This window comes from Prionailurus bengalensis, chromosome A2, assembly GCF_016509475.1.
Source record: "Prionailurus bengalensis isolate Pbe53 chromosome A2, Fcat_Pben_1.1_paternal_pri, whole genome shotgun sequence".
Taxonomy (NCBI): Eukaryota; Metazoa; Chordata; class Mammalia; order Carnivora; family Felidae; genus Prionailurus; species Prionailurus bengalensis.
Genome location: NC_057348.1, coordinates 161,940,852 through 161,964,886, shown reverse-complemented (window position 1 = coordinate 161,964,886; position 24,035 = coordinate 161,940,852). Strand labels below are relative to the sequence as shown.

General features: G+C 50.4%; 1 protein-coding gene across 2 annotated transcripts in view; it reads right to left on the bottom strand.

Annotated features, from left to right (window-relative positions):
- Nucleotides 1-87: 87 nt before the first annotated feature.
- Nucleotides 88-24,035, bottom strand: part of ZNF862 (zinc finger protein 862) — a 38,061-nt gene continuing 14,113 nt past the window's right edge. Inside the window, exons 4-8 of one of the 2 annotated variants that reach the window (XM_043589838.1) lie at nucleotides 23,124-23,821; nucleotides 21,380-21,557; nucleotides 8,300-8,404; nucleotides 4,874-6,988; nucleotides 88-3,337 (exon numbers count right to left, since the gene is read on the bottom strand). In XM_043589838.1, the coding sequence (XP_043445773.1) occupies nucleotides 3,162-3,337; nucleotides 4,874-6,988; nucleotides 8,300-8,404; nucleotides 21,380-21,557; nucleotides 23,124-23,821 (3,272 nt within the window). In that variant the 3' untranslated portion in view covers nucleotides 88-3,161. The remainder of the gene's footprint in view (nucleotides 3,338-4,873; nucleotides 6,989-8,299; nucleotides 8,405-21,379; nucleotides 21,558-23,123; nucleotides 23,822-24,035) is intronic. The other variant, XM_043589840.1, reaches the window with a different exon arrangement.

Here is a 24,035-nt window from a genome sequence, read left to right as displayed (position 1 = left end):
GGCGGGGGCGGGCTTTCCGAGTGGCCAGATCACGCTTCGATCAGCTCTTGATGAGCTTTGACCCGCGAGACTCACAGGACGCAAGCATGGGTCGAAATAAACGGTTTTATTCAGGGAGCAAAAAGTTGTGAATCCAACGTGGGGTTTTTAAACCTCATTTGCACGTCTCTGAAGCCAGAAGAGGCTGCCGATCGCCCTGAGTATCCTTGGCTGAAGGGCACCTGCATGAGGGAATCGGCCAATCTTCACGCTGCCTTGCTAAATACTTAGCGCCCTAGGAACCCAACGTAGGCTTGAGGAAGAACCAAAAGGTCTGGGGTAGGTTACACTGTCTTAGGTGTCTGGCGAGGGCAGGGGGCTGAATTCCCTCCCACCTGGTCTCTATGGCTACTGAAATCAAACCATCAGTTATAATGCCGGTTACTCAGAACGTCAGACCCTCTGGGCATCAGGGGTGGGAGGATGCTGGGATCTGCGCCTGTTGCTGGTGCAGGAGGGTGGAGGCGTGGCTAGGACTCTGGCCAAAGGCTTGCTCCTTCTCTTCAGCTTGTTTTCTTGTGAGGCAAAAATAGGAAGCCTCTCCAACAAGGGTGTCTCCAGGCCCTGGATTTGAAATGCAGCAAGTGCCTTGAAACAAAACCAAAGAGGTCAGGCTGGGTAATAGTCTCCAGCAAAGGTGTTCACCACGTGTCAGCCCTGGGGTCCTGCACAAAAACGTCGGTAGGCCTCTGTGCCATTAGCTAGCCTGCCTGTGCCTCTCAAGAAATGTGGACAGTGCAAATCGTTGCAAAAAAAAAAAAAAAAAAAAAGCATTTTCCATCACCCGCTCCAAGGGGCCCAACTTTCTCAAAAGCTGGTATTGGAGGCTTCCTCAGTACATGGATGTGGAGGCTGGATGCTTCCCTACCTGGCCTCCACCTCAGCGCCTAGAGCTGCACAGGGAACTGTGTGTGTGGAGCTCACACACACAACGCTGCTCGCGGGACTAGCCACATGCGCTGAGGATTCTTACAGGATGGAAGAGCCCCAGGGAGGATGCTTGCCAGAAAGTCACCTCCTTTGGGATCTATGGATAGGGTGGGGGCAACGACCCCTATTTTAAGGGGTCTTTCTCTCTTCCACCCCACCAATTTATAGCCCCAGCACCTCGCCTGGGGCAGAGTCCTGAACTCCCCACAGAACCTTATGTGAGTGGGGGAGGGAGGCCTGGGCTCCCTCTCGGTGTGGACAGTAACACCGCCAGATCTGTAGCTCTAAAGGCCCGTGGTATACCCCAGACCCCTGACCCTGACCCTGGGGCTGGAAGAGAGGCATTTCTACAGACTAATAGAAGGCAGAAAGTGGGAACGAATTCCTGGCTCGCAGCTGAAGAAAACAGGAAGACGATGGCACTAAGGCTAAGTGCTAAAGGTGGGTGACGGGAAGGGAGAGTCAGAAACACTGGGAACCGGGGCGGGGCGGGGGGGGGTGGTTAGAAGGCGACAGTCCATACCAGCATCTCAGAGGCTCTCAGCACCTCCCAGGACAGGGGAGAGGACAGAGCGCTGGCTGAGGGCCAGGCGACTTAGCATGCAGTACAGGGCGGGGGCCCCGGCGCAAGGCCAGGACACAGCACCATTTCCTGCCTGTCTAAAACAAGCAAAAGGCAGGGGTCAAACCTGCCCTCTAACCTCCCCTGGTTTCCTACCCAGGAAGGTTAGGAAGGGGGGACCCAGGCCCCACATCATCCCCAGCAGATAAGCAGCCTAGGAACCTACCAAAAGGAAGTGCCCTGGAGGGAAAAGTGCTTTGCTTCAGGGAGTGAGGGGAGAGGGGTGTGGGAGAGTGGGAACATAGTTGTGCAAGACACCCTTCTGGGCCTCCAGGGTAGTGCTCTCAAGCTTGAGTGAGCCCATGAAGTTCCTGGAGGACCTTGCTCCAAACTGCCCGTCGCTGAGCCCCAGTCCCAGATATCCGCTCAAGCAGGTAAGGAGTTGAGCATATTTAACAAGCACCCCTAGTGAATCCCAGGCTGGGTCCCAGAGAACTGGGAAGAGCGGACTAGGCCACCATGCTGCTGGCACATTTAGGGAGGTCTGTTCCCGCAATAAGGACATCGGTAGCAAGGGACGAGGACAAGGGCTGAAGGCAGCTACGTCCACTCTGTGCAGCCCGAGGTCTGACTTTTGGGGAGCTGGAGGCGCCGTCACTCATCAGCCCAGTGGCAGACCAGGAGCCAGCAGGCACTTGAATTCTCTGCTGCCACGTCATGGAGAGGGAAACTGAGGCACAGGAAAGAGGAAGGGATTCATTACGGTTGAACCTCTGCCTGCGGCAGAGCTGGGGCTGGAGCCCAAGCCTCCCAAGTGAAAGCGTGGACGTGTCTGCTCCTCAGGAAACCAGGCTCAGGTCAAACGTAAGTGCTGCCACCGCGGGAAAGCAGCAGACTCCCTCCAGGAAAGACTTTTCCTCCATTGTCCCGGGATGACCTCTCTGGAGTGCTCTGTGGAGAGGGTTTGGCTTGCCCCTCCTAAGGGAGCCCCTGGAGGAGGTAGAGAAATTCTCTGGTACAAGTGTCCCATCTGAAGCTGAAGCTTCCCTGCTTCTGCTGTAGAGCCAGGGTGAGACCCAGAGCCGGGCCGGTGGTCCCTAGAGCCTGGTGATCCTCTGCGCTCACAGTGCCTCCTCCATGCCACTGAGGCTGTGGGCAGCCTCCCCAGAACGCTCCCCAACCATCCAGGGGGGATGCTGGGGTGGGGGGTGCTTCTGGAAGCCCCAACAGCCTCTCTCCCATTTCAGAGAAGTCCTCTTGCTACCAGATCATGGGGTGGAATCTTTCATGATGGGATTATTTCCTGAAGCACCTTCAAAATGAATTTGAGCTAGGAACCTTTCTGCATATTTAAGTGCCAGGAGGTCACCGTTGCTCAGAAAGGGGCCTTGGGAAGCAGGTTTGTGCTCCTGATTACCCTGCCTCTCTGGGAGGTGGGCTTAACTATCTTGTCGCTGCCCACTTCCTGGTGCTTGGAGAGCACCCCCTCCCCCAAGCAAAGACTCTAGGGCAGCCTTGATTCTGCAGAGAGCCTGTCACCATGATTCCCAGGGGCAAGGCAGCAGCGAGGGGGCGGGAGGGGGGCCTCCAAGGCAATCCCTAGGATTCCTGCTCCGACGTGAGCTCTCCGTCAAGACAGCTTGGGGGCCTCTTGGCTGGTAGGGGGGTACAGGAGTCTGTCAGGAGGGTCCACGATGCAGTCCTTCAGGATCTCTACCGGCTCCTTGTAGGGTGGAATGGGCGGTTTCTGGGTCACAGCCTCCTCCACATAGAGTGCCCCCATCTTCTCCTTCCTGAGCCCTGGTCCTTGTGCGAGGGGAAAGAGAACCCACAGTTACACGGAGGGGAAAAGATTAGATGACGACCCCTTCCCACATCCACTGTGCCCCAAGGAATGCTGGGTGAGAATGCAGAACAGCCTGGAGATATGACTGCGCTGCTCTTGGCAGACCTGTTCTAGACTCGCTCTGTTCTCTCACCCTGGGGTGGTGGGCCTCACCTGGGGCGATTCTGCCCTCCAGGGGACACGTGGCAATGCCTGGACACACTTCTGATCGCTACAACTGGGTGAGTGCCAAGGGGGCCCAGTGGGTATGTAAGGGGTGCAGGTCAGGGGTGCTGCTGGAGACCCGATCACACACAGGCCGGGCCTCACAACGAGGAACCTTCCAGCCCTCAGTGTCCACAGTGCTGAGGTTGAGAACCCTGCCTGGGAAGGAGGGCCTTATCCTATCAAATCTGGTAGTGCCCTGTATTTGCTTCAGATGTACTAGTCCCACCGCCCCCTGCAAAAGGGCACACTTGAGAGCACCCTTCACCTCCACACGGCTGGACACGGGGAGCAGCTCACTCAGCAAACGCGTGGGCGAAGGATTCACTCTCCGGCTCCCTACCTTTCTCCCCGTCTCCTCTCTCCGCTTCCACCCCAGGCCCCTCCCCTTGCCCAGCAATGGGGCCAGGGCCGCCCTGCTTCCTGGGGAGCCCCTGGCAAGCCTGAGACCCTGTCCGCAGCTGATGACCACAGACCGGGCGGTAACCACACAGGAGCACAAGCAATGGAAGGGGACCAGAAACAACAAGATGTCAAGGAAGAAACTTCATTGCTGTCACTGAGAAGTGACACACGAATAGCCTGGAGGACCTCTTTGGTTTTCAGGGACTACTTGAAAAGAGGAGACTTGCTCACTTCAGACTCAGAAACTCACCTCCCATATAACATAAGCATCCCTCCAGTCCGTCCCCACCCCGGCCCCCAGGCTAGTTGGGCTGTGCCCCTCACAGACGCCTCCCTGCCCAGGATGCCCCAGCCCTCTCCTCCACCTAGAATCTTCTTCTTGGCCCCTCCGACCTGACTTCTTCCCTCCTAAAAGAGCCGACACAGCACCATGGAGAACGTGAGCTCACCACCCCAGCTTGTCCAGTCCTCTGGTTACTTCCAGTCCTGGTCTTAACCTTCAGAGGGTGCCGCTGGCATTAGGGGCCAGACGTTGTGCACTCGACACGTATTAATTCACTTTACAGAAAAAAAACCAAAGCACAATGCGATTAACCTGCCCGATGCCACACACTAGTTAGCGGAACCAGTGGGCAGACTGGCTCCGAAAATTCGTGCTCTCAGCACTGCTCCCTGCTGCCCCACAGCGAGTATGCCCTGCCTCCCTAGCCGGATCATAAGCTGTGTGAGGGTAGATGTCGTGTCTCGCGCACCCACTGAGACCACGCCTATTGTGACAGCTGACACAGTGTCAAACACCTCCGTGTCCAAGGTCAGCATGGGATTGGGAAGATAAGATTCTCTCCCTTCGTTTTCCCACGTCCAGGAACTCTGTCACACGGACTTACCCACATGGGAGCGAGGTGGCGCTTGGGCACAAGTGTAGACGTGGCTGAAACGCCGGCCTGAGGAGGTCAGATACCAGTGCTGGATGGCGGGCTGGGGGTCGTACTCCGTGACTGCCACACCGTTCACTGCCGTCATCATGAGCATGTTGATCACCTCGTTGGAGAGCTTGGTCCTCTCGTCGGTCCTGATCCGGTTCATGGCACTGAAGCCCCGCTCACAGCAGGAGGTGGAGACGGGCACGCAGGCCACCACCGCCACCAGCCTGCTCAGCAAGGGGAACCGGTAGTGCTGGGCCAGGGCGTTCTTACACAGCATGGAGAACGGGAGGTTCTTGGCGATGGCTTTCAGGCCCAGCCACTCCTCCAGGAGTGCTTCCTCGCTGTACCCTGCGGGGAGGGAGAGCTCAAAGTATCTGGCAAGGGCAAGAATGTCATCGTTCCCAAAAGTGGCAAGTTCAATCCCACTTGGCCAGGCCATGGTGTCAAACACCTCCATGTTCTTGAGCTGCGGGGGCCGGTCTGTGTCAAACCTTTGCTGGAGGTACTCGATCCCGGTCAGGATCATTCTCTCCCTGTCCGCCTGGAACCGCTGCTCTGCCATCTGCATTCTGTCCAAGAAGATGCCATGGAGCCGCCCGTCCCGGAAGCCGGCGTTGAACTCTTCCTCTTTGGGCCCTGCCTGGTGACGGAGGGTCTCCAGGGCCACGTAGGCCCGTCCCAGTGTGGAGTTCACCTCCGTAATCAGCACGATCTCCTTCTGGCACACCTCGGACAGAGGCCTGTAGATGCTCAGGAAGTCCAAAAGGAAGTGGCAGAACTTGACGAAATGGAAGCTTTTCATCAGCTTCAGCATGCCTCTGGCCCTGTGCCCGATCTGGCCCCCGGCTTCCGCCACGCCCTGGAGGTGCCTCGCCAGGGCCGGCCAGCTCACGATGAGCGCGTTCAACGTGCGCCTCTTGCTGGCCACCCACCTGACGGCGTTCAGGTCCTTCAGGCGGATGATTTCCTGCTCTAGGGGAGCCGCGCCTTCCTGCAGCTCGTTCAGCCTTTTATTCGAGGACTGATAAAACTTGAAGACGGTCCGAATGTGCCGGTCACACTTCTTCACCAGATCGATGCCCCCACAAGCGTCGACCACGGCCAGGTGCAGCCGGTGGGCGACGCAGTGGACAGGCAGCAGCTGGGGGATGACCTCCTGGAACTTTTCCACGAGGCCTCCTCTGCAGCTCAGCATGGTCGAGCCATCGGTTCCCAGGCCGACCACCCAACCGGGCTTCCGGAAGGGAATGTCCAGTTCATCCAGGGCAGAGATGATGGTCTCAAAGTATCCGTCCACCGTCTCACTGTAGAGAGGGGCCAAAGTAATGTACGACTCTTTCACCTCCATGCCCTTAAAGTAGCGGATATAAATCCCCACGCAGGACTGGTCGGAGGCGTCCGTGGAGCTGTCCAACAACACGCTCACACAAGGGGAGCTCCGGACATCCTCGAGGATCTCCTTCTTGAGAGTCTCAGAGATGTATTTGATGAACTGCGTGCACGCGGTGCGATTGCGGTACTTGCCCAAGATCATGGTCCCGGTGCTTTGGAGGAGTTGCAGGATCTTCTCAAAGTCATTCAGGGGCCTCGAGTGATACGCGATGGAGTAGGCGGCGTTGAAAAAGTGCTCCATGTTCGCCATCAGGTCACTGGAGATCTCTGGGACCGGGGCAGCCTGAGGGGTGTCTTCCTTGACTTCCACGGTGTTGACACAGAGCTTGTGTGCTTTGCTGACCTCGTGGTATTTCAAAGTCTCCACTTTAAAAGGCCCCGTGTAGCCGCGGACTAACCGGGATGATTTGTCGTGGAGACTAGGTCTTTCTTTGCAAGCTGAACAGAAGAGCTTGGTCTCTTTGGGGTCGATTACTAACCACGGGAACTGCCCAAACCATGACCTCTGGATTGAACGGGGTCTGTAAGTCCTCTTGATTTTCCTGGGTCCATCTACTTCAACTTCACAAAGGCTGGGATTACCGTGGGAACTACGGGTCTCCACTGAAGGGGCCGGAAGCACTGTGGATTCTACAGCCAAGGCCTGTGCATCTGCCTCTCTTCCGGCCACCATTTTCTTCTTCCCTTTGGAGCAAATACAAATGTGCTTAGTGTTGCTGCCCAGAACTCTGTAGCCTCCTATCAACTAGGATATCCAATTTAATGAGTATCCCTTATGCAAAGCAGAGCTGAATGTGATCTACCTTTCTAGAAATCATCAGTGACTTCTCTTTAAACCGTTCCCCATTGTTATCTGTGTAAGTCAGCTTGCAGTCTAAGAGAGGTCCACTGACCCTTGTGGGACCTTTAGCCAGCCTCCCTCTCTCCATCCACACAGCTACCCTGGGACCGTGTGACATCAGCTGCTAGCAAGCTTAATGAGCCACCTTGGCCATAGATGCTATTGGATAAACAAATGACTTCAATCCTCTTTCGGGCACCACAAAGAAATGAGGTTAAGTATCCATAAGTCGTCTTATGAGCCTTAGAAAGAAGGAAGGTACAGGGGCGCCTGGGCGGCTCAGTCGGTTAAGTGTCCAACTCCAGCTCAGGTCGTGATCTCACAGTTTGTGAGTTCAAGCTCTGCATCGGGCTGTCTACTGTCAGTGCAGAGCCCACTTCGGATCCTACGTCCCCCTCTCTCTCTGCCCTTCCCCCCCCGCCTCTCAAAAATAAACATTTAAGGGGCGCCTGGGTGGCTCAGTCGGTTGAGCGTCCGACATCAGCTCGGGTCATGATCTCACGGTTCGTGAGTTCGAGCCCCGCATCAGGCTCTGTGCCAACAGCTCGGAGCCTGGAGCCTGCTTCGGATTCTGTGTCTCCCTCTCTCTCTGCTCTTCCCCCACTTGCTCTGTCTCTCTCTCTCTCCTTCAAAAAAATAAATAACATTTTAAAAAATTTTTAAAAAATTTTTAAAAAAATAAACATTTAAAAAATCTTATAAAAGAAAGAAAGAAGGGAGGTACCGAAGTATTCACAGTAGCTGCTCGCCAATAAGCCCCTGACTGAGATACACAAAACAGTGAACTCTCACAGGCCAGGGTGCTGTCACGAAAAACTGGAGGGGGAGGGAAGAAGGGCGGCTTGCAGGCCTGCAGTCGCAGAGTTCCTTATAACCAGTGTCTCCCACACATCGCCCCCACCAGCTCTACCACAGACCCCATCAGCATTCTGCTCATGAAAGGGCCTCGTTTTTCCCGTACGCACCCCGTTTCCCAGGCTGACACTTGGACGGCACAGTTAAGTTTCTTACTCATCTTTGTCCACCAGGGCCTAAAACAAGGCCTGTTGCACAACAGGAGCAGGACAGGGATGGCTGAGTGAACACTCTGTGACTCGCCGTGGCCACGTGGGCCCCAGGATGTGCCCTTCAGAGCTCAGTAGGTCAAGACTCACCTGGAGGACGACCTTTCCCCCACTTGGGCCCGTTTGGGTCCTTGATCCAGGGCGCAGCCCGACGTTCCAGCTTCGAGATCAAGTCTGGTTTGGCAGCCGCAGGCCCTAATGCAGGGACAAAGAGTCACACTGAGGTCCCTGCTGTGGACCACCAAGTCAAGTAGCCCGCCCGAAGCTAGTCACGGAAACGGAAATACTCAGGGGTGGCTCTGGGTCTATCTCTTAAGAAAGTCTATTCAGCCAGGGCCACGATGAAAACATACGCACGTGGCAGGCCAATTCATGCCTAAAGCCCGAGAGGCAGTCAGGTCCAGATGCTAACGTGCATCCCTTAGCCAGGATACATAACGTCCTTAGCTCCGCGGACCAGCCACTGGAGACAAGAGTCAGCTGATTGCATCTAGAGGAAAGGCGGGTGTCGGAGGAAACGATACAACAGGAGGAGAGAGGGCAGGGATGGTAAAGCCACGCGAGAAGAGTTAGACTGTCACGGGCACTATGCTGGCTCAAGTGCCCCCAGAGCCACCATGGCTGGCCTACGGGCAGGTGTCTTACTACATGAATTATTTTCAAGGGGCACTTGAAAGGCCCCTTAAAAATGTCTGCCACCTGCAGAGGAACCTTAAATATGACTAGAAGCGGGTCAGGCCTTTGGGTTAAGCACTGCCCTTTATTTAAAAAAGGAATATTCTCAGGGGTAGGCAAAGAAATTGCTTTCTTGATTTAAAATAGGGGCACCTGGGTGGCTCAGTCAGTTGAGCGTCTGACTTTGGCTCAGGTCATGATCTTGCGGTCTGTGAGTTCAAGCCCCACGTCAGGCTCTGGGCTGACAGCTCAGAGCCTGGAGCCTGCTTCATATTCTGGGTCTCCCTCTCGCTCTCTCTCTGCCCTCTCCCACTCATGCTGTCTCTGTCTCTCAAAAATAAACACTAAAAAAAATTTTTTTTAATAAATAAATAAAATAAAATCCATTAATATCTACCTACATGCTTTGGTATGTGTGTGAATGTGTGTGTAAATTCCCTTTGGAAAGACAAATACAACTGCTAAGCGTGGGTGCTTCTGGGAAAATAGTGATTATTGTCACTATTCATCTCTAGGGTCACTTGAATACATTTATATATATATATCTGTTATGAGTGTGTATCCATATATTTACTACTAATAAAAATATAATTTAATACATTGTTAAAGTGCAGTAGACTGGATACATCCTTAAAACATGTCTAAAATGAGGGCAATGGAATAATAATAATAATAATAATACAAGGAAAAGTTACTGAACACCAGATGCTGGCAAAGTAGGTGGCAAGGAGAAAGAAGCAGATCTAATGGCAGAATCCCCCAGAGACTCGGGACGAGGGGCCATGAGCGGCAGAAGGTGGTGAGTAAGAAACGGGTAGAAAGGGTGGGCCCACAGTCTGCAGAGACCATTCCAACCTGGGTCGTCCCACCTGCCCCAGGAAACCAGAGAACACCGCCACCCCCACCTACCCTCACTTGAGGAGGAGAATGGAGATTTAGTCCACAGAAAAACAGAAGTGGGAAGGTTCCAGGCCCGGGGAGGGTGGGGATAGTGGACAAAGAAGGAGAAGGGTCATGATAATGAAGAAAGAGTCTGTGTTCGGAAATGTGCACTACTCAGCTCCAAGAACACAGGCTCGGCTTCTGGCCCCAACCAGGGGACTTGGAAGAGTTTTCTTTTCTTCTTCTAAAAGTGTTTATTATTTATCTTGAGAGAGAGAGAGAGAGAATGCAGGGGAGGGGCAGAGAGAAAGGGAGAGAGAGGATCCCAAACAGGCTCCGAGCACAGAGCTGAATACGGGGCTGGAACTCACGATCGATTGGTGAGATCATGACCTGAGCCGAAATCAAGAGTTGGATGCTTAACGGACTGAGCCACCCGGAAGAGTTTTCTTTGGAGAAAGAGAATTACCCCTCCCTGTCCCCTTCTGCCCCAAAGGCCTCCGGGACATTGACTTTTGCAGGATTCTCAGTGAGACCTGCAGGTTCACAGCGGACACCCTGCAGTGAAACCCACCCCTTGATGAGTCCCAGCTGCGCACAGAGCTTCCGGCCAAGGTTTGTCAAGGCTTTAGTCTTAAACCTGGATGAACCACACGATATTTATTTAAGACAAGCCTCTGACATGAAACAGGTAGGAAAGAGATCGGAGGAACTAGAGAAACTGCAAGGAACGAAACAGATCTCCAAAAAACAAGCCTGAATTCCTGTTCCCAGAGAGAAAAGTCATGATAGTCACCCACGAAGAGAGTCATAGGGGTTCTTAGATTAAAAGTATGATAGAAGAGGGGCACCTGAGCAGCTCAGTTGATTAAGCTTTGGACTTTGGCTCAGGTCATGATCTCACAGTTCATGGGTTCGAGCCCCATGTCGGGCTCTGTGCTGACAGCTCAGAGCCTGGACCCTGCTTTGGATTCTGTGTCTCCCTCTCTCTGTGCCCCTCCCCCACTCACGCTCTGTCTCTTTCTCCCTCAAAAATAGCATTAAAAAACAACAAAATACGATAGAACAAATGACAAAATTAAGTAGATTGTTAGCAAATAAAATTGAGAAAATCTCCAAGAAAGTAGAACAAAAAAGACAGAAGCAGAAAAGGAGAAGCAGAAGGAGGGAGAGGTGGGGAAGGAGAAGAAAATAAAACCAGAGGCTCAATTTAGGAAGTCCACTATCTAACTGATAGGGCTTTTTGGAGGAAAGAAAAGAGAAAATCAATAGGAAGAAATCATACAAGAATGTCTCCCCAAACCGGAAAATGCAAGTTTTCAAGTGGAAGGGAAGCACTAGGTACCCAGAACAAGAAGTGAAAAGTCACTGATGCTATAAACACTTCAGAACACTAGACTAGATCTTGAAAACTTTCAGAGTAGAATAAAACAGGCTGTGTTCAAAGATTTAGTTAGAAGAAGGTATTTAGGGGCGCCTGGGTGGCTCAGTGGATTAAGCGTCTGACTTCGGCTCAGGTCATCATCTCGTGGTCCATGAGTTCGAGCCCCATGTCAGACTCTGTGCTGGCAGCTTGGAGCCTGCTTCGGATTCTGTGTCTCCCTCTCTTTCTTCCCCTCTCCTGCTCACATTCTGTCTCTCTCTCAAAGATAAACATTAAAAAAGAATTTTTTAAAAAAGGTATTTTAACTTCTCTTCAGCACCAGTAAAACCTAAATGCAATGCTTTCAAAATACTGAGGAAACTATTTCAAAGCTACCATTTTTTTTTTTTTAGTGTTTATTTATTTTTGAGAGAGAGAGAGAGGGGAGGGGCAGAGAGCAAGGGGGACAGGGGATCTGAATCAGGCTTCACACTGACAGCACAGAGCCCAATGCAGGGCTCGAACTCACGAACTGTGAGACCATGACTTGAGCCAAAGTTGGACACTCAACCAACTGAGCCATCTAGGCGCCACCGCCCCCCCCCCCCACCAAGCTACCAATTGGAAAGCAGCATAAGGCATGTCCTCCCATGCAGCCTTTCTTGGGAAGTTACTGGAAGATGTGCTCCAAAAAATGAAGATATAAACCTGGAAGAGATACAGCCAGGGGACAGGAGGGGGACAAAGGAAACTCTGAGGCCACAGCTGTGCAGGCCTAAAGAATAACCAGCTTGTCGGACAGGGCAGGAGAATGGAGACCTGATAACAGAAGCCCCCGGGGAAAGAATGAAATTGATCGGTCACAGGATGTCTGAGCATGTGGAAAAGCTCTTCAGAGGAGGTTGAGAATTCCGCTGGACAGTTGGAGAAGAATTGGCAATAGTACAGAAAACTAGCAAAAAAAAAAAAAATTCAATTTCAGGGGGGGAATATCCTACAAGGAAAATCATCATACTATGCCACTTTGATCAGAAATAAATAATACATCATCATAATTATGCAAATAATTTACATTGAATTAACCAAAACAGTATGATATACTTGTTCTGAGAGGACTGAGGGACAGAGTGGAGGCCCAGGGTGATGTAAGAGGGCTGGATCTTCACCGTCCATAGTAGGAATCAAGAGCAGGTATCACTCTAAAATCAACAAACCAGGAACAGCAACAGACATATTAAAGTGTGAGTCTGCCCGTCTGTTTTGGTTCAAGGTCCAAACGATAGGAGGGACACCCAGGTGGCTCAGTCAGTTAAGTTGTCTGACTTGGGCTCAGGTCATGATCTCTCCGTTTGTGAGGTCAAGCCCCTCACTGGGCTCTGTGCTGACGGCTCAGGGCCTGGAGCCTATTTTGGATTCTGTGTCTCCCTCTCTCTCTGCCCCTCCCCCACTCACGCTCTGTCTCTGTCTCTCTCTCTCTCTCAAAAATAAGTACGCATAAAAAAAATTAAAAAAACAAAACAGAAAAACCAAAAAGATAGGAGCCAACTGTCCCCCATCCCAAAGCTAGACCACTGAGGCCTGACTTGGAAAGTGGGTGGCTGAAACACTGGGCTGGGACCCGAGCCCTCGACACAGGGAGTCGGTGCACTGGGAGTGAAGAGGACAGGAAGCTGGATATTAGAGATGTTTCTGGAAATAGATGTCAAGTACACTGTGCGGACCCCTCCCCTACCATGGAGAGAGGTGGCACGAGCTACTTTCCCCTGACCTTAAGCCTAATGGGGATGACATCCTGACCTTTATCTCCTGGGCTATGGGGCTCCTCATGAATCCAGGCCTGGAAAAGACTAAAAGGCAGAATCTGATGGGCTCCTTCATGGCAGCCATGTTGGGAACAGCCTACATTCCCAGACTTTGTCAGAGCAAAGGATACCTAAGTGTTTTCCATGGTCCAGATGCGGGCCCCTGAGGGAAAGAGAAGGGTCTGGAGCCACTTCCAGGGACTCTGCCCATGACTGCCTGTTGGCAGCCCAGGAATGAGCCACTATGGGGCTGACGGCCAAAACAGACATTCACCGTGTAGAACAGGTGGCAGTAAGGGATGGCGGGGGAGCGTAGAGCCCACAAACTCACCCAGAGAATCAGCTTTCAACTATCCGAGCCACGAGTGGAAGCCAGGTGAAAGCTCTGCGGCACCTGTCCTCCCCACTCAGCCACCACTGCGCCCCCCACCCCCGCCCCGGACACACCAGAAGTCCCGGGCCAGGCGGAGGTTAGGAGGAGAACCCCCTTCTTCCTACACAAGACACCAGATTCCAGACCAGAGGCAGGTGGAGGGGGAAGGGGCAAGAAACTCCAGCTTTAGACGAAGTCCAGATAGTTTACTACCTGACAAAGCCTACACTTTTACTTCCTAACTTTGCAGAGGGGGTAAATTTTTGTACCATTTAAAACTTATAGTTTCAATAATAATACAAGAAACTCCATTTACGTTTTGTCCTGTCTGTTTTCTCACACTCATATGTTCGTGTGCCCTCCCCTCCCCTCTTTCTCTCCTCTCTCTGCATACATGTATGAATAATACATAAATATTACATAGGTGATATTTTTCTGAACCATTGAGACTACACTCTTTTCATACTCCCTTTATCCCTAAATACTTCTGCACGTATCACTCAAGAAAAACGACATTCTCTCATGGGGTAGGTGGAATTCTAACATGAGCTCCAGGGACCTTGGCCCTTCCTGATCCCTACCCTTTGCAGTGTGGGTGGAGCCTGTGACCTGACCTCATACCCGTGGTTATGTGGCATGACGTGGCAAAAGAGAGGTTATGTGGCTGACTCACCTAACCACATCAACCCTTTAGAAGCAGAGAAGTCAGAGCTTCAAAGCATCAACAGGGGCACCTGGGGGGCTCAGTCAGTTAAACTTCCAACTCTTGACTTTGGCTCTGGTCATGATCTCATGGTTCATGGGATTGAGCCCTGTGTCGGGCTCTGTGCTGACAGTGCGGAGCCTGCTTGGGATTCTGTCTCTCTCCCTCTCTCTCTGTCCCTCCCCGGCTCACACGTCTGCACTAGCTCTCACACATTCTCTCTCTCAAAACAAATAAATAAACTTTCAAAAACAAAGCAGGGGCGCCTAGGTGGCTCAGTCGGTTAAGCATCCGACTTCGGCTCGGGTCATGATCTCATAGTTCGTGAGTTCGAGCCCCGTGTCAGGGTCTGTGCTGATAGCTCTGCTTCAGATTCTGTGTCTCCCTCTCTCCCTCTCTCTCTGCTCCTCCCCTGCTCACACTCTGTCTCTCTCTCAAAAATAGAGATTTAAAAAAAAATTAAAAAAAAAAATTTTTTTTTCAACGTTTATTTATTTTTGGGACAGAGAGAGACAGAGCATGAACGGGGGAGGGGCAGAGAGAGAGGGAGACACAGAATCGGAAACAGGCTCCAGGCTCTGAGCCATCAGCCCAGAGCCCGACGCGGGGCTCGAACTCACGGACCGCGAGATCGTGACCTGGCTGAAGTCGGACGCTTAACCGACTGCGCCACCCAGGCGCCCCTAAAAAAATTTTTTTAAAACAAAGCAAAACAAAGGACCAACAGGATTCGACACACTGTTGCTGGCCCAAGGATGGAGAAGGCCGCGTGGAAGGGACAGAGGGCAGCCTGCAGGAGCTGAGAATGACCCCTGGTCGAAAGCCAGCAAGAAAACAGGGACCTCAGTCCTACCACTGAGAAGGAACTGGATTCTGCCAACAGCCTGGATGCTCTTGGCAGTGATTGTTCCCAGAACCTCCTGATAGGAAGCCAGTCTGATGGACACCTTGACTTTGGCCACGTGAGACCCTAAGCAGTGAACGCAGCTGGGCCCATCTGGACTTCTGACCTCCAGAACTTCAAGATAATAAATGGGTTAAAAATTTAGCCACTAAATTTGTGATATTTATTTATTGTGTGGCAACTGATCTCACCCGGCTAAAGGGAAACCAGAATGGAGGCCATAGTTTGAACAGACCCCCTAAACCACTCATAATCACGTAACCAAATCTTTAACTGCCCCAATTTCACCTAAATGGGGGTGCTGACCCTAAACAAAACTGAAGCGTTCTTCATAGCACTGTGACCTTACGGCTTCCAAGCCAGTCGGCTGCGCACAAGAAAACTTACACAGTGCTACTACCCTAAAAAGAACAGAAGTTTCTAGTAACCAATCACAATTTAAAAAACCAAACAACATACTCCCTGAATTTTAACCGCTGAGAGTCAAGCTCTTAACCACTTTGGGTGTGAGGCCTCCCTGTTCACGAACAGTTGGTTTCTTGTTCAATATGATACTCGTATCATGTAAAGCTCTCTGAATTTTCTTTTGACCACCCAAAGAGTGAGGAAAACAACCACACACACAGAGCTGATCCAAACAAGTAGCGGTGGCAAAGAATAAAGCTGTATTACGAGTGTAAACTATGAGGTTCGCTCTTTGAAAAAATAATGTCTGTGTGTATTTCTTAGAAATAATGAGGCACATTACTAGAAGAAACAGCTAGAAGACTTTGGGGAGGAGGACCCAGCAACAGAGAAAGCCGGGATAGGGTACTGTCATTTTGTGGTATAAGTCCTGTTAGAACTACTTAGGTTTCAAAAACATGATTATAGAGAAATATTTGTAAATAAAAACTGGAAACACACAGGAGACTGAATATCCCTGAATCTGCTCGCCTCAGTTCTATTCTCCTTGGGGACCGGCCACCTTCGCCTGCCCCGCCACCGCCACACCGGGCCCAGGGGTATGCGCCCCAACTGGACCTCTTAGAAGCTGTAGCTAAAATGCTGCCAAAACCCTCTCCTTTTTGTTCCCTTCAGAATGAGAGAGACAGAAGGGAATTTCAAACAAATTTTTCTAAGTCTTAGTAATGGAAAAATGGCAAAGGGGCCCTAACTACAACAAGTGCATGCGCATGCACACACAGACACACACACACACACACACACACACACACACACACCCTCCATAAAAGTTCATAGAAATGGTTTGGCTTGCAAAGATGGACTTCTGATCCTTCCAGGCTAACTCCGTCCGAAGGCTGGCAGGCCCTACCCATGAGTCGGCTGGGAGAAGCTGCCTTGGGTCGCTCCCTGTCTCCTGCACAGCCCCCACTGTACAGCAGCTGCCTCCCTACACATCACGTGAGCCATTCGAGCTCCCACTCATCTCTCACCGAGGCCCTCCTACTAGGTTTTGGTTTCCACCTAGTGGCATGACTTCTTGCCCCCAGCTCTGTGAGTTCTGGCTGTAGCTGATGACCGCGCCCGTAGAAAGGGCAGTGCCCACCTGAAGTGTGTGACCTGCCCCTTGGCGTGGGGTGACACTTTTACTAATAAAAACAAGGGCTACCGCATAGTCCCTATATTGGCAGGTCTACTTCTGTCACTGACAAATATTAGTTTCTTAACAGCAGGGTCTGAGTTTTCTTTCAGGGGGGAAACAAGAGACATCATCAAATATGACCAAACTCTGAAACCAGAATTTAAAGCATGGAAGTAAAAGCATAGTCGGAAGCTCTGTAGAGTGATAAGTAGCTCGAAATAAGCAAGTCTACGTACGAAAAGGGCGAAATAGGAAAGCATTAAAAACAAAACACAAACCTCTTCTTTTCTCCATAAACAAAGTGACTGTCCTCTACAGGTTCAGTCCTATTGATGAGACAGCTGATGAGACCGAGGAGGGTGTGACAGGTGGGGGGGGGCCTCCCCTGGAAACATTCTCTCTGTTGAAAAGCTTCAGTCTGTACAATTTAACTGTCAACAACTGACAGAAATTAATATTAAGTTCGACTATATCAAACTGAGACTTTTTTGAGAGAGAGAGAGAGAGCGCATGAGCAGGGGAGACGGGCAGACGGGGAGACAGAATCTCAAGCAGGCTCCAGGCTCAGCACGGAGCCCAATCCAGGGCTGGATCCCATGACCCTGGGATCGCGACCTGAGCCAGAATCAAAAATCAGACACTCAACCAACTGAGCCACCCAGGTGCCCCGAGACCTTTTAAAAACAGGTACAATAGTTATAAAATCTGAAAGAACAAATCTACTAACTGTAAACCCTAACAAGAGCAATGGAAGAATTAGCTGGGCTTCCTGAAAGGATCAGAGCAAAAGGAAATCAACAGCAAGAATGTGCTGCGATGCAGCTTGATGACCATCAAGACCCCAAAGACCCACCACAGCAACTACAGCATGAACTACAATGAACTACAGCAACAATGAACTACAGCAACATGACCTGATCACATGGGACAGCCAGGCCCCTTTCTCCGGCCAGTTCCCCTGGATGGAGGGAACTAACCGTGACCTCCAGAGAAAGTCTGAAAGAGCCAGGCAAACTAGTAACTTCCAGCAAGGGGGATTGGGGACGGGAGTGGAGACTTCTAGAAAATTCTTGTACTGATCGAATTCTTAAATAATCTCACCTCATATTTGGCGTTATTATTATTATTATATTAACAATATGATTAGCACAAATCTTGAAAAGAGAGGGAATCCAAGTGCCCATAAACACCTGCAAAGCAGGGAATAGAAGGATATAAGGCACATGGAATGCACAGACTAGAATAGAACGAATTTCAGTTTCTCCGTTTTCCAGGTAGATGGTCGGGATTCCCAGGCCTGCTTTCTCATCTGAAAATGCCACTACTACCTGCCGTAGAGGTTTGCTTTAAGGATGAGAGAGAACATATATAAAAGACAACACAGGACCAACGCTCAGTGGATGCTCAGTGGACAGCAGAAACCACTGTTATTATTTCCACACAGGAGAATAAAAGAAAACCACAGAAGCTTCCTGTAATACCCAGTATAAGCAGATCATCAGAATATTTGAAGATAAAATATAAGAAGCATTAAAAATGGATGGGAGGGGTGTCTGGGTGGCTCAATCAGTTAAGCGGCTGACTCTTGATTTCGGCTCAGTCATCATCTCACAGTTTGTGAGTTCGAGCCCCACATCAGGCTCTGCGCTTGGGATTTTTCTCTCCTCCTCTTTCTCTGCCCTTCCCCACCCATGCACTATCTCTCTCTCCCTCAAAAATAAATAAATAAGCATATATTTTAAAAGCCTTTAAAAAATGGATGGGAGATTTTTTTTTAAGGCTAATAGAACTTCTCTTGGCTGCAAAAATTATAATGGGGTTTTCTTTTTCACAAATTGTGTTCACTCCAAGGAGAAGTTCTTTTTGTAGAAAAATAATTGAGGGGCACCTGGGTGGCTCAGTCGGTTAAGCGGCCGACTTCAGCTCAGGTCATGATCTCGCAGTCCGTGAGTTCGAGCCCCGCGTCGGGCTCTGTGCTGACAGCTCAGAGCCTGGAGCCTGTTTCAGATTCTGTGTCTCCCTCTCGCTGACCCTCCCTCGTTCATGCTCTGTCTCTCTCTGTCTCAAAAATAAATAAAATGTTAAAAAAAATTTTTTTTAAAAAGAAAAATAATTGAAAGCTAGTACCAAATAATATTTGATTTTCAACTCTTAAAGTACTTGTCACAGGAGAATAAAGTATGGGAGGGAAAAAAACTCACCAAAGCAAAACTAATAGCACCTCCACTGTGTTTCGACACTGTTTTATATCCCAAATACCAGCCCAATGCCCTTTAACACAGGTCATTTTTAAACATACAAATCATTTATGTTTGGCCCCACTTATATTCTCAAGGTTCCTTAAAATACTTTTATTTATTTTTAATTTTATTATTTTTTAATTAAAAAAAATTTTAATGTTTATTTTTGAAAGAGAGAGAGAGCACGCATGAGCAGGGAAGGGGTGGAGAGAGAGAGACACACACAGAATCCGAAGCAGGCTCCAAGGCTCTGAGCTGTCAGTACAAACAGCTGATGCGGGGCCCAAACCCATGAACTACAAGATCATGACCTGAGCCAAAGTCGGACGCTTAACTGACTGAGCCACTGAGGCACACCTATTTTTATTTTTTTTAATATTTATTTATTTTGAGAGAGACAGATAGAGTGTGAGTGGGGGAGGGGCAGCAAGAGGGAGAGGCAGAGAAAGAGAGAGAGAGAGAGAGAGAGAGAGAGAGGGAGAGAGAGAATCCCAAGCAGGCTCCACACTGTCAGCACAGAGCCTGATGTGGGGCTCATTCCCACAAACCGTGAGATCATGACCTGAGTCAAAATCAAGAGTTGGGTGCTTAACTGATTGGATCACCCAGGTGCCCCTATTTCTAGACTTTTGTACCCATTTTAATTTCTCAGACGACTAAAGAGGATGTCCCCATTCTCTATAAAGCCTTCCTGACTCTTGCCTGCTACCCTCAAGCAAAATTAATTGCCCTTCCTCTGATGATACTTATTGTTCATCCAACTAAGCATAACCAAGACGGGACTGTCCCTTATTTCCCCCAGTTAGCTAAGATCTCCCCATTCCTATGGCATCTGGGTGGCTCAGTCGGTTAGGCATCTGACTGTTGGTTTCGGCTCAGGTCATGATCTCACAGTATGGGAGTTCGAGCCCCGCATTAGGCTCTGTGCTGACAGTGCAGAGCCTGCTTGGGATTCTCTCTCTCCCTCCCTCTCTGCCCCTCCCCTGCTTTCTGTCTCTCTCTCTTTCTCTCAAAATAAACAAACTTTAAAAAAAAAGAATTAAAAAATATTATATATAAAAAAAGATTTCCCCATTCCTAACCGACACAAATTCAAAAGAAAATGAGCATGTGCTTATGTCGTATGCTGTCAGCCCCGAAGGTGGGAGACACCCTGTTGTCAACATCAGTTAGCACTGCTTTCACGGCAACGTTCCGCAGGGGCTCTGAGGGCAAGGCACGTCACTACTGTGCATTCCTTTCAAGGAAAACCCAACTTCTTATACGTGGTGTGTATTTCTTAAAAATGAATTTCTCCTTCATTCTCACTGCTTTTAAACAGTTCTAGGGGCACCTGGGTGGCTCGGTCAGTTGAACATATGACTTCAGCTCGGGTCATGATTTTCCAGTTCATGAGTTTGAGCCCCACATCGAACTCACTGCTGTCAGCCTGTCAGCCCAGAGCCGGCCTCAGGTCCTCTGTCCCCCACTTCCGTTCGCCCCAAAATAAATATTTAAAAAGTAAAAATAAACAGTTCTAGAAGTAGTGATGCTCTTTGAAGGCATACTTTGTACAAGTGCCTGGGGCCTAAGGCAGGATTACAACACCTCTATTATCACACAAGAAACCAGTTTTTACATCACTTCTGAATGTTCGGAGAGCCACTTAAAAATTCTGAACAATGAGAACAACAAGCACACGGGTCAGGAATGTTCAGAAAATAATCCGTATCTTGGCTGCGCATGAAAGGGCAGGATAAACCAAGGGCTAGGACGTCAGTTGAGTCACAGATATTCTTAGTTCTTACTCCACGGAAGTCACGATACAGATTGCTGCTGGGATTCCTGAGTTCTGTCCAGCCGCCCGTTCTGTAAGGTTGCTGTTATCACATATGCTAGTCAGTAAGTAAGAGCTTTAGAAGAAGAAAAGTCGCCTTCCCATTTCGATGCCGCATGAGAACCCTGGGTGGAGGAACGGGAAGCAAAGAGAACAAGAAGCAGAGGCAAGAGACAGCACTGTCCCAAGAAGGTAACAAACGCTACTGCGTTCCTCATGCGCCGGTGCCCAACCTAGTGACACCGCGGCCAAAGGCCACCAGCCCTTGCCGGCCCCTGGGCGCGATGCCGCGGGCCTGGCACAGACAGAGGGGAGGGCGCCTCCATGCCTCCCTCTGTCATGTCTGGACGCCCTTCCTTCTCCCCGTCCGCCTGGTTTTCCAACTTCAGACTCTGTAAAGGCTTTCCTGGTCCCTCCCTCCAACGCCCAGCAAAATGAAATCACTCTTCTTCAGCGGCCTCAGGGCACTTTTCCCGAACCTCTTTCACGGAGCCTGTGTTACTTTCTAGCTTCTTATTCAAGTGTCTGTCTCTCCCCCAAACCTGCCAGCCCCTCAAAAGCAGAGACCTTCACTGGTGTTCAGCTGGCACGTGGGAGGGATTCAGCATGTCTGGTGGAGGGTGAAAGATGGACGGGCGGGAGCGTGGGGAGGGGGTGAGTAGCGTCCCAAAGCCAGGAGAGAGCTCTGAGGTACAAAAAATATAATCTCTCTCCGCCAATGTACAGGGAGAGGGTAGAAATGGGAAGATGGCCACAAGCCACAGCTGCCCTTGTGGGGTTCCCATGTCAGATGGTGGTGGCAGACAAGGGTCTACGTGAGTCTTTACCCAGGGAAGCCAACAGCTCATAATTCATCCGCATCACGTCTCTGTACAGCTCCTTCTGCCGCTTGACTAGCATGCCCCACTCCTCCCGGGTGAAATACACCGCCACATCCTCAAACACCACCGGGAGCTCCTCAAACACCACAGGAACCTCCTCAAACAGCCCCTCTTCAGAAGGATCCTGCAACAAAGAGCAGCAGTCACTCAACACGCCTCTTATGCCAGACACCCAGCGGGATGCTTTCAAGGTCCTTCGTAAGGACCTTCTCAAGGCCCGTCTCTCTTGGGAGGCTTGCCAAGAGGCCCAGATGTACTCTGAGGCAGCAATGTACCCAGCCAAAGTCAAAGAAGCAAATTTGCGAGGCCCAGAGTTAGTAGGTGAAAAAACCAACCAAACAAACAAACAAAAAACCAAATGAGCCTCAGTCTGATCCTGGGGTCTCCTAGGAGGAAATAAAAGTGCTGAAGAACAGGGGTCCTGGAAGAGCTTATGACTGCACCCCTCCCTGTAAGTTTCTAAGGGGCTGCCTTCTATTCATCCGTGACTACAATGATGACCGTCTGCCTCCAGGAGCACCTGCTAAGATTTCCCACTGGGATGGGAAGGAAGAAGAAGTCGTACAGAAGAACGAAAGATGCTTATATTCAGTGACGAGGTTTACACGTGCCTTCCTGCTAAAGGAATTCAGATTATAAATGGTTAGACATATTTATTAGCTCCTAATACCAAACACTAGACGGAATATGAACATGAAGAGAAATGAGCTCTGTTGCTTTTCCAGATTCTGGAAAAACCCACGCTTACTAACTTTAGCTGGGCCCTTCTCATGTTAGGGATGAGGAACATCTGAGCTATTCTCGTTGGAAGTAGAGGGGTACTCCAAATGACTTCGAGTAAAATCCTGCTCGTGTGAAATAGCTGAGAAATGGCAAAGGACCCCGTAACTCAAAAACTCCAGTGAACGCAGTTTCCTTGCGGCCAACTTTGCAAAGAGCTAGAGACCGACTGAGTGCCCGCAAGGTGAGAGCCAGAGAGGTTCGGGACCTGCCGGTGCGCAGGGGGTGGGAGGGAGTGCCAGCTGGCAGCCACGCTCCGGCACAGGTGGACTGTGGCCACGTCAGTCCCCCTGATGCTGTTTCCTCCCAACAAGACAAGTTTAATCTGACCCGCTCCACCGGCCTTAGGGCAGCATCAAAACCCTTACATAAGAGAATGGGCGTGGAGAGATTTTACAGTTTCAAAGGGCTACCTGATTCCAAAGTCAAAGCTGAAAAACTTTTAGAAGTTAAGTATTTAAGAGTTCTGTGGTTGTTTTGTGGTTGTGTATTATCTTCTTGAGTTCTGCGACTGTTTTGGATTCTGGATAAAGATCAGTGTTCTGAATTTAGATGTTCCCTTTATATCAGGAGTTAGAATGTTCTGTCCCACTAATTATGTTTTGTTGTCTGCAAAAGGAAATGAGAACAACAGGGGTGCTGTCTTAAATACATGAGATAATACACGTAGAGCACATAAAATAATGCCGCTTGACTAGCATGCCCCACTCCTAAATAATGCCTACTACGTTATCGGCACATAACGTAAAATAATGCCTACTACGTTATCGGCACGTTAGGTTATGATAACAGTATAATGTTAGCAGCAGGCGTAGCTACTATGATCTCCCCATCATCGTCATGCAAAATATGTTGTTCTTAGTACAGAATCCTTCCCCTGGAGACACAGCAATCATTACAAACACATTACCTGGCCGCAGGGTTCGGCAGCGTCATTACACAAAATGTTAACATTTGAGGCGCTGTAGATACCATCAGCAATTTCTTTTTGCCTCAATTCAGAAATGCAGTCGAGATACAATGCAGGAATTGTTCCATCCTCTCTCGGGTCCTCCAGTTCAGCTCTGGAGCCAGGCAGGAGCTGGGCCATGTTCTCATAGGCTCCCAGAGGCCCTGGGGGGTACAATATGGGATAATCTGCCGTGAAGAGGTGCTCCGGGCTGGCCAGAACATCTCCGGATTCATCTCGGATGCTCTGGAGACGGGCTGCCCAGATGGGGTCCCGTGCTGCCAAGGCATTGACGCAGAACAGGTGAGCTTTGCTCTTGGCGTGGTATTTGAGCGTCTCTACCTTGAATGGTCCTGTGTAACCTTCGATTAATCTTGACCGTTTGTCCCTGACAGACGGGTATTCTCGGCAGGCAGAGCAGAAGAGAGCCGTCTGCTCCTCGTTCATGACCAACCACGGGAACTGCACAAACCAAGACTTCTGGATAGACCGGGGTTTCAAGGGTTTTTTGCTCTTTCCTGTACAGTCTCCCTCAGTGTTGCCAGGCTCCGTGCTGAAGTGGGAAAGACAGGCTTTCTTCTGAGGCGGCAGGTACGGTCCGGCTTCTGTGGCCGGACTCCGCCCGTCCCCTTCTTCCACGCAGCCCATCTGGTTTTTCCCTTTAGAGAAAAGAGACCAGTGGAATTTGGTCTGAGGTCCTGTAGTTAGAGCCACTGCCACCCATGAAGCCTCTCGGTGTATCAAACACGAAAGCTGGAAGTCACACCCAAGAGTGACACAGGCTCTACTCGGAATTTTCTTCCAGACCCCCAGCGCCCCAGGGCCCACCTCAGCTGACCCAGAAGAAAATCAGAGGAGCTTTAAGCAACTCCC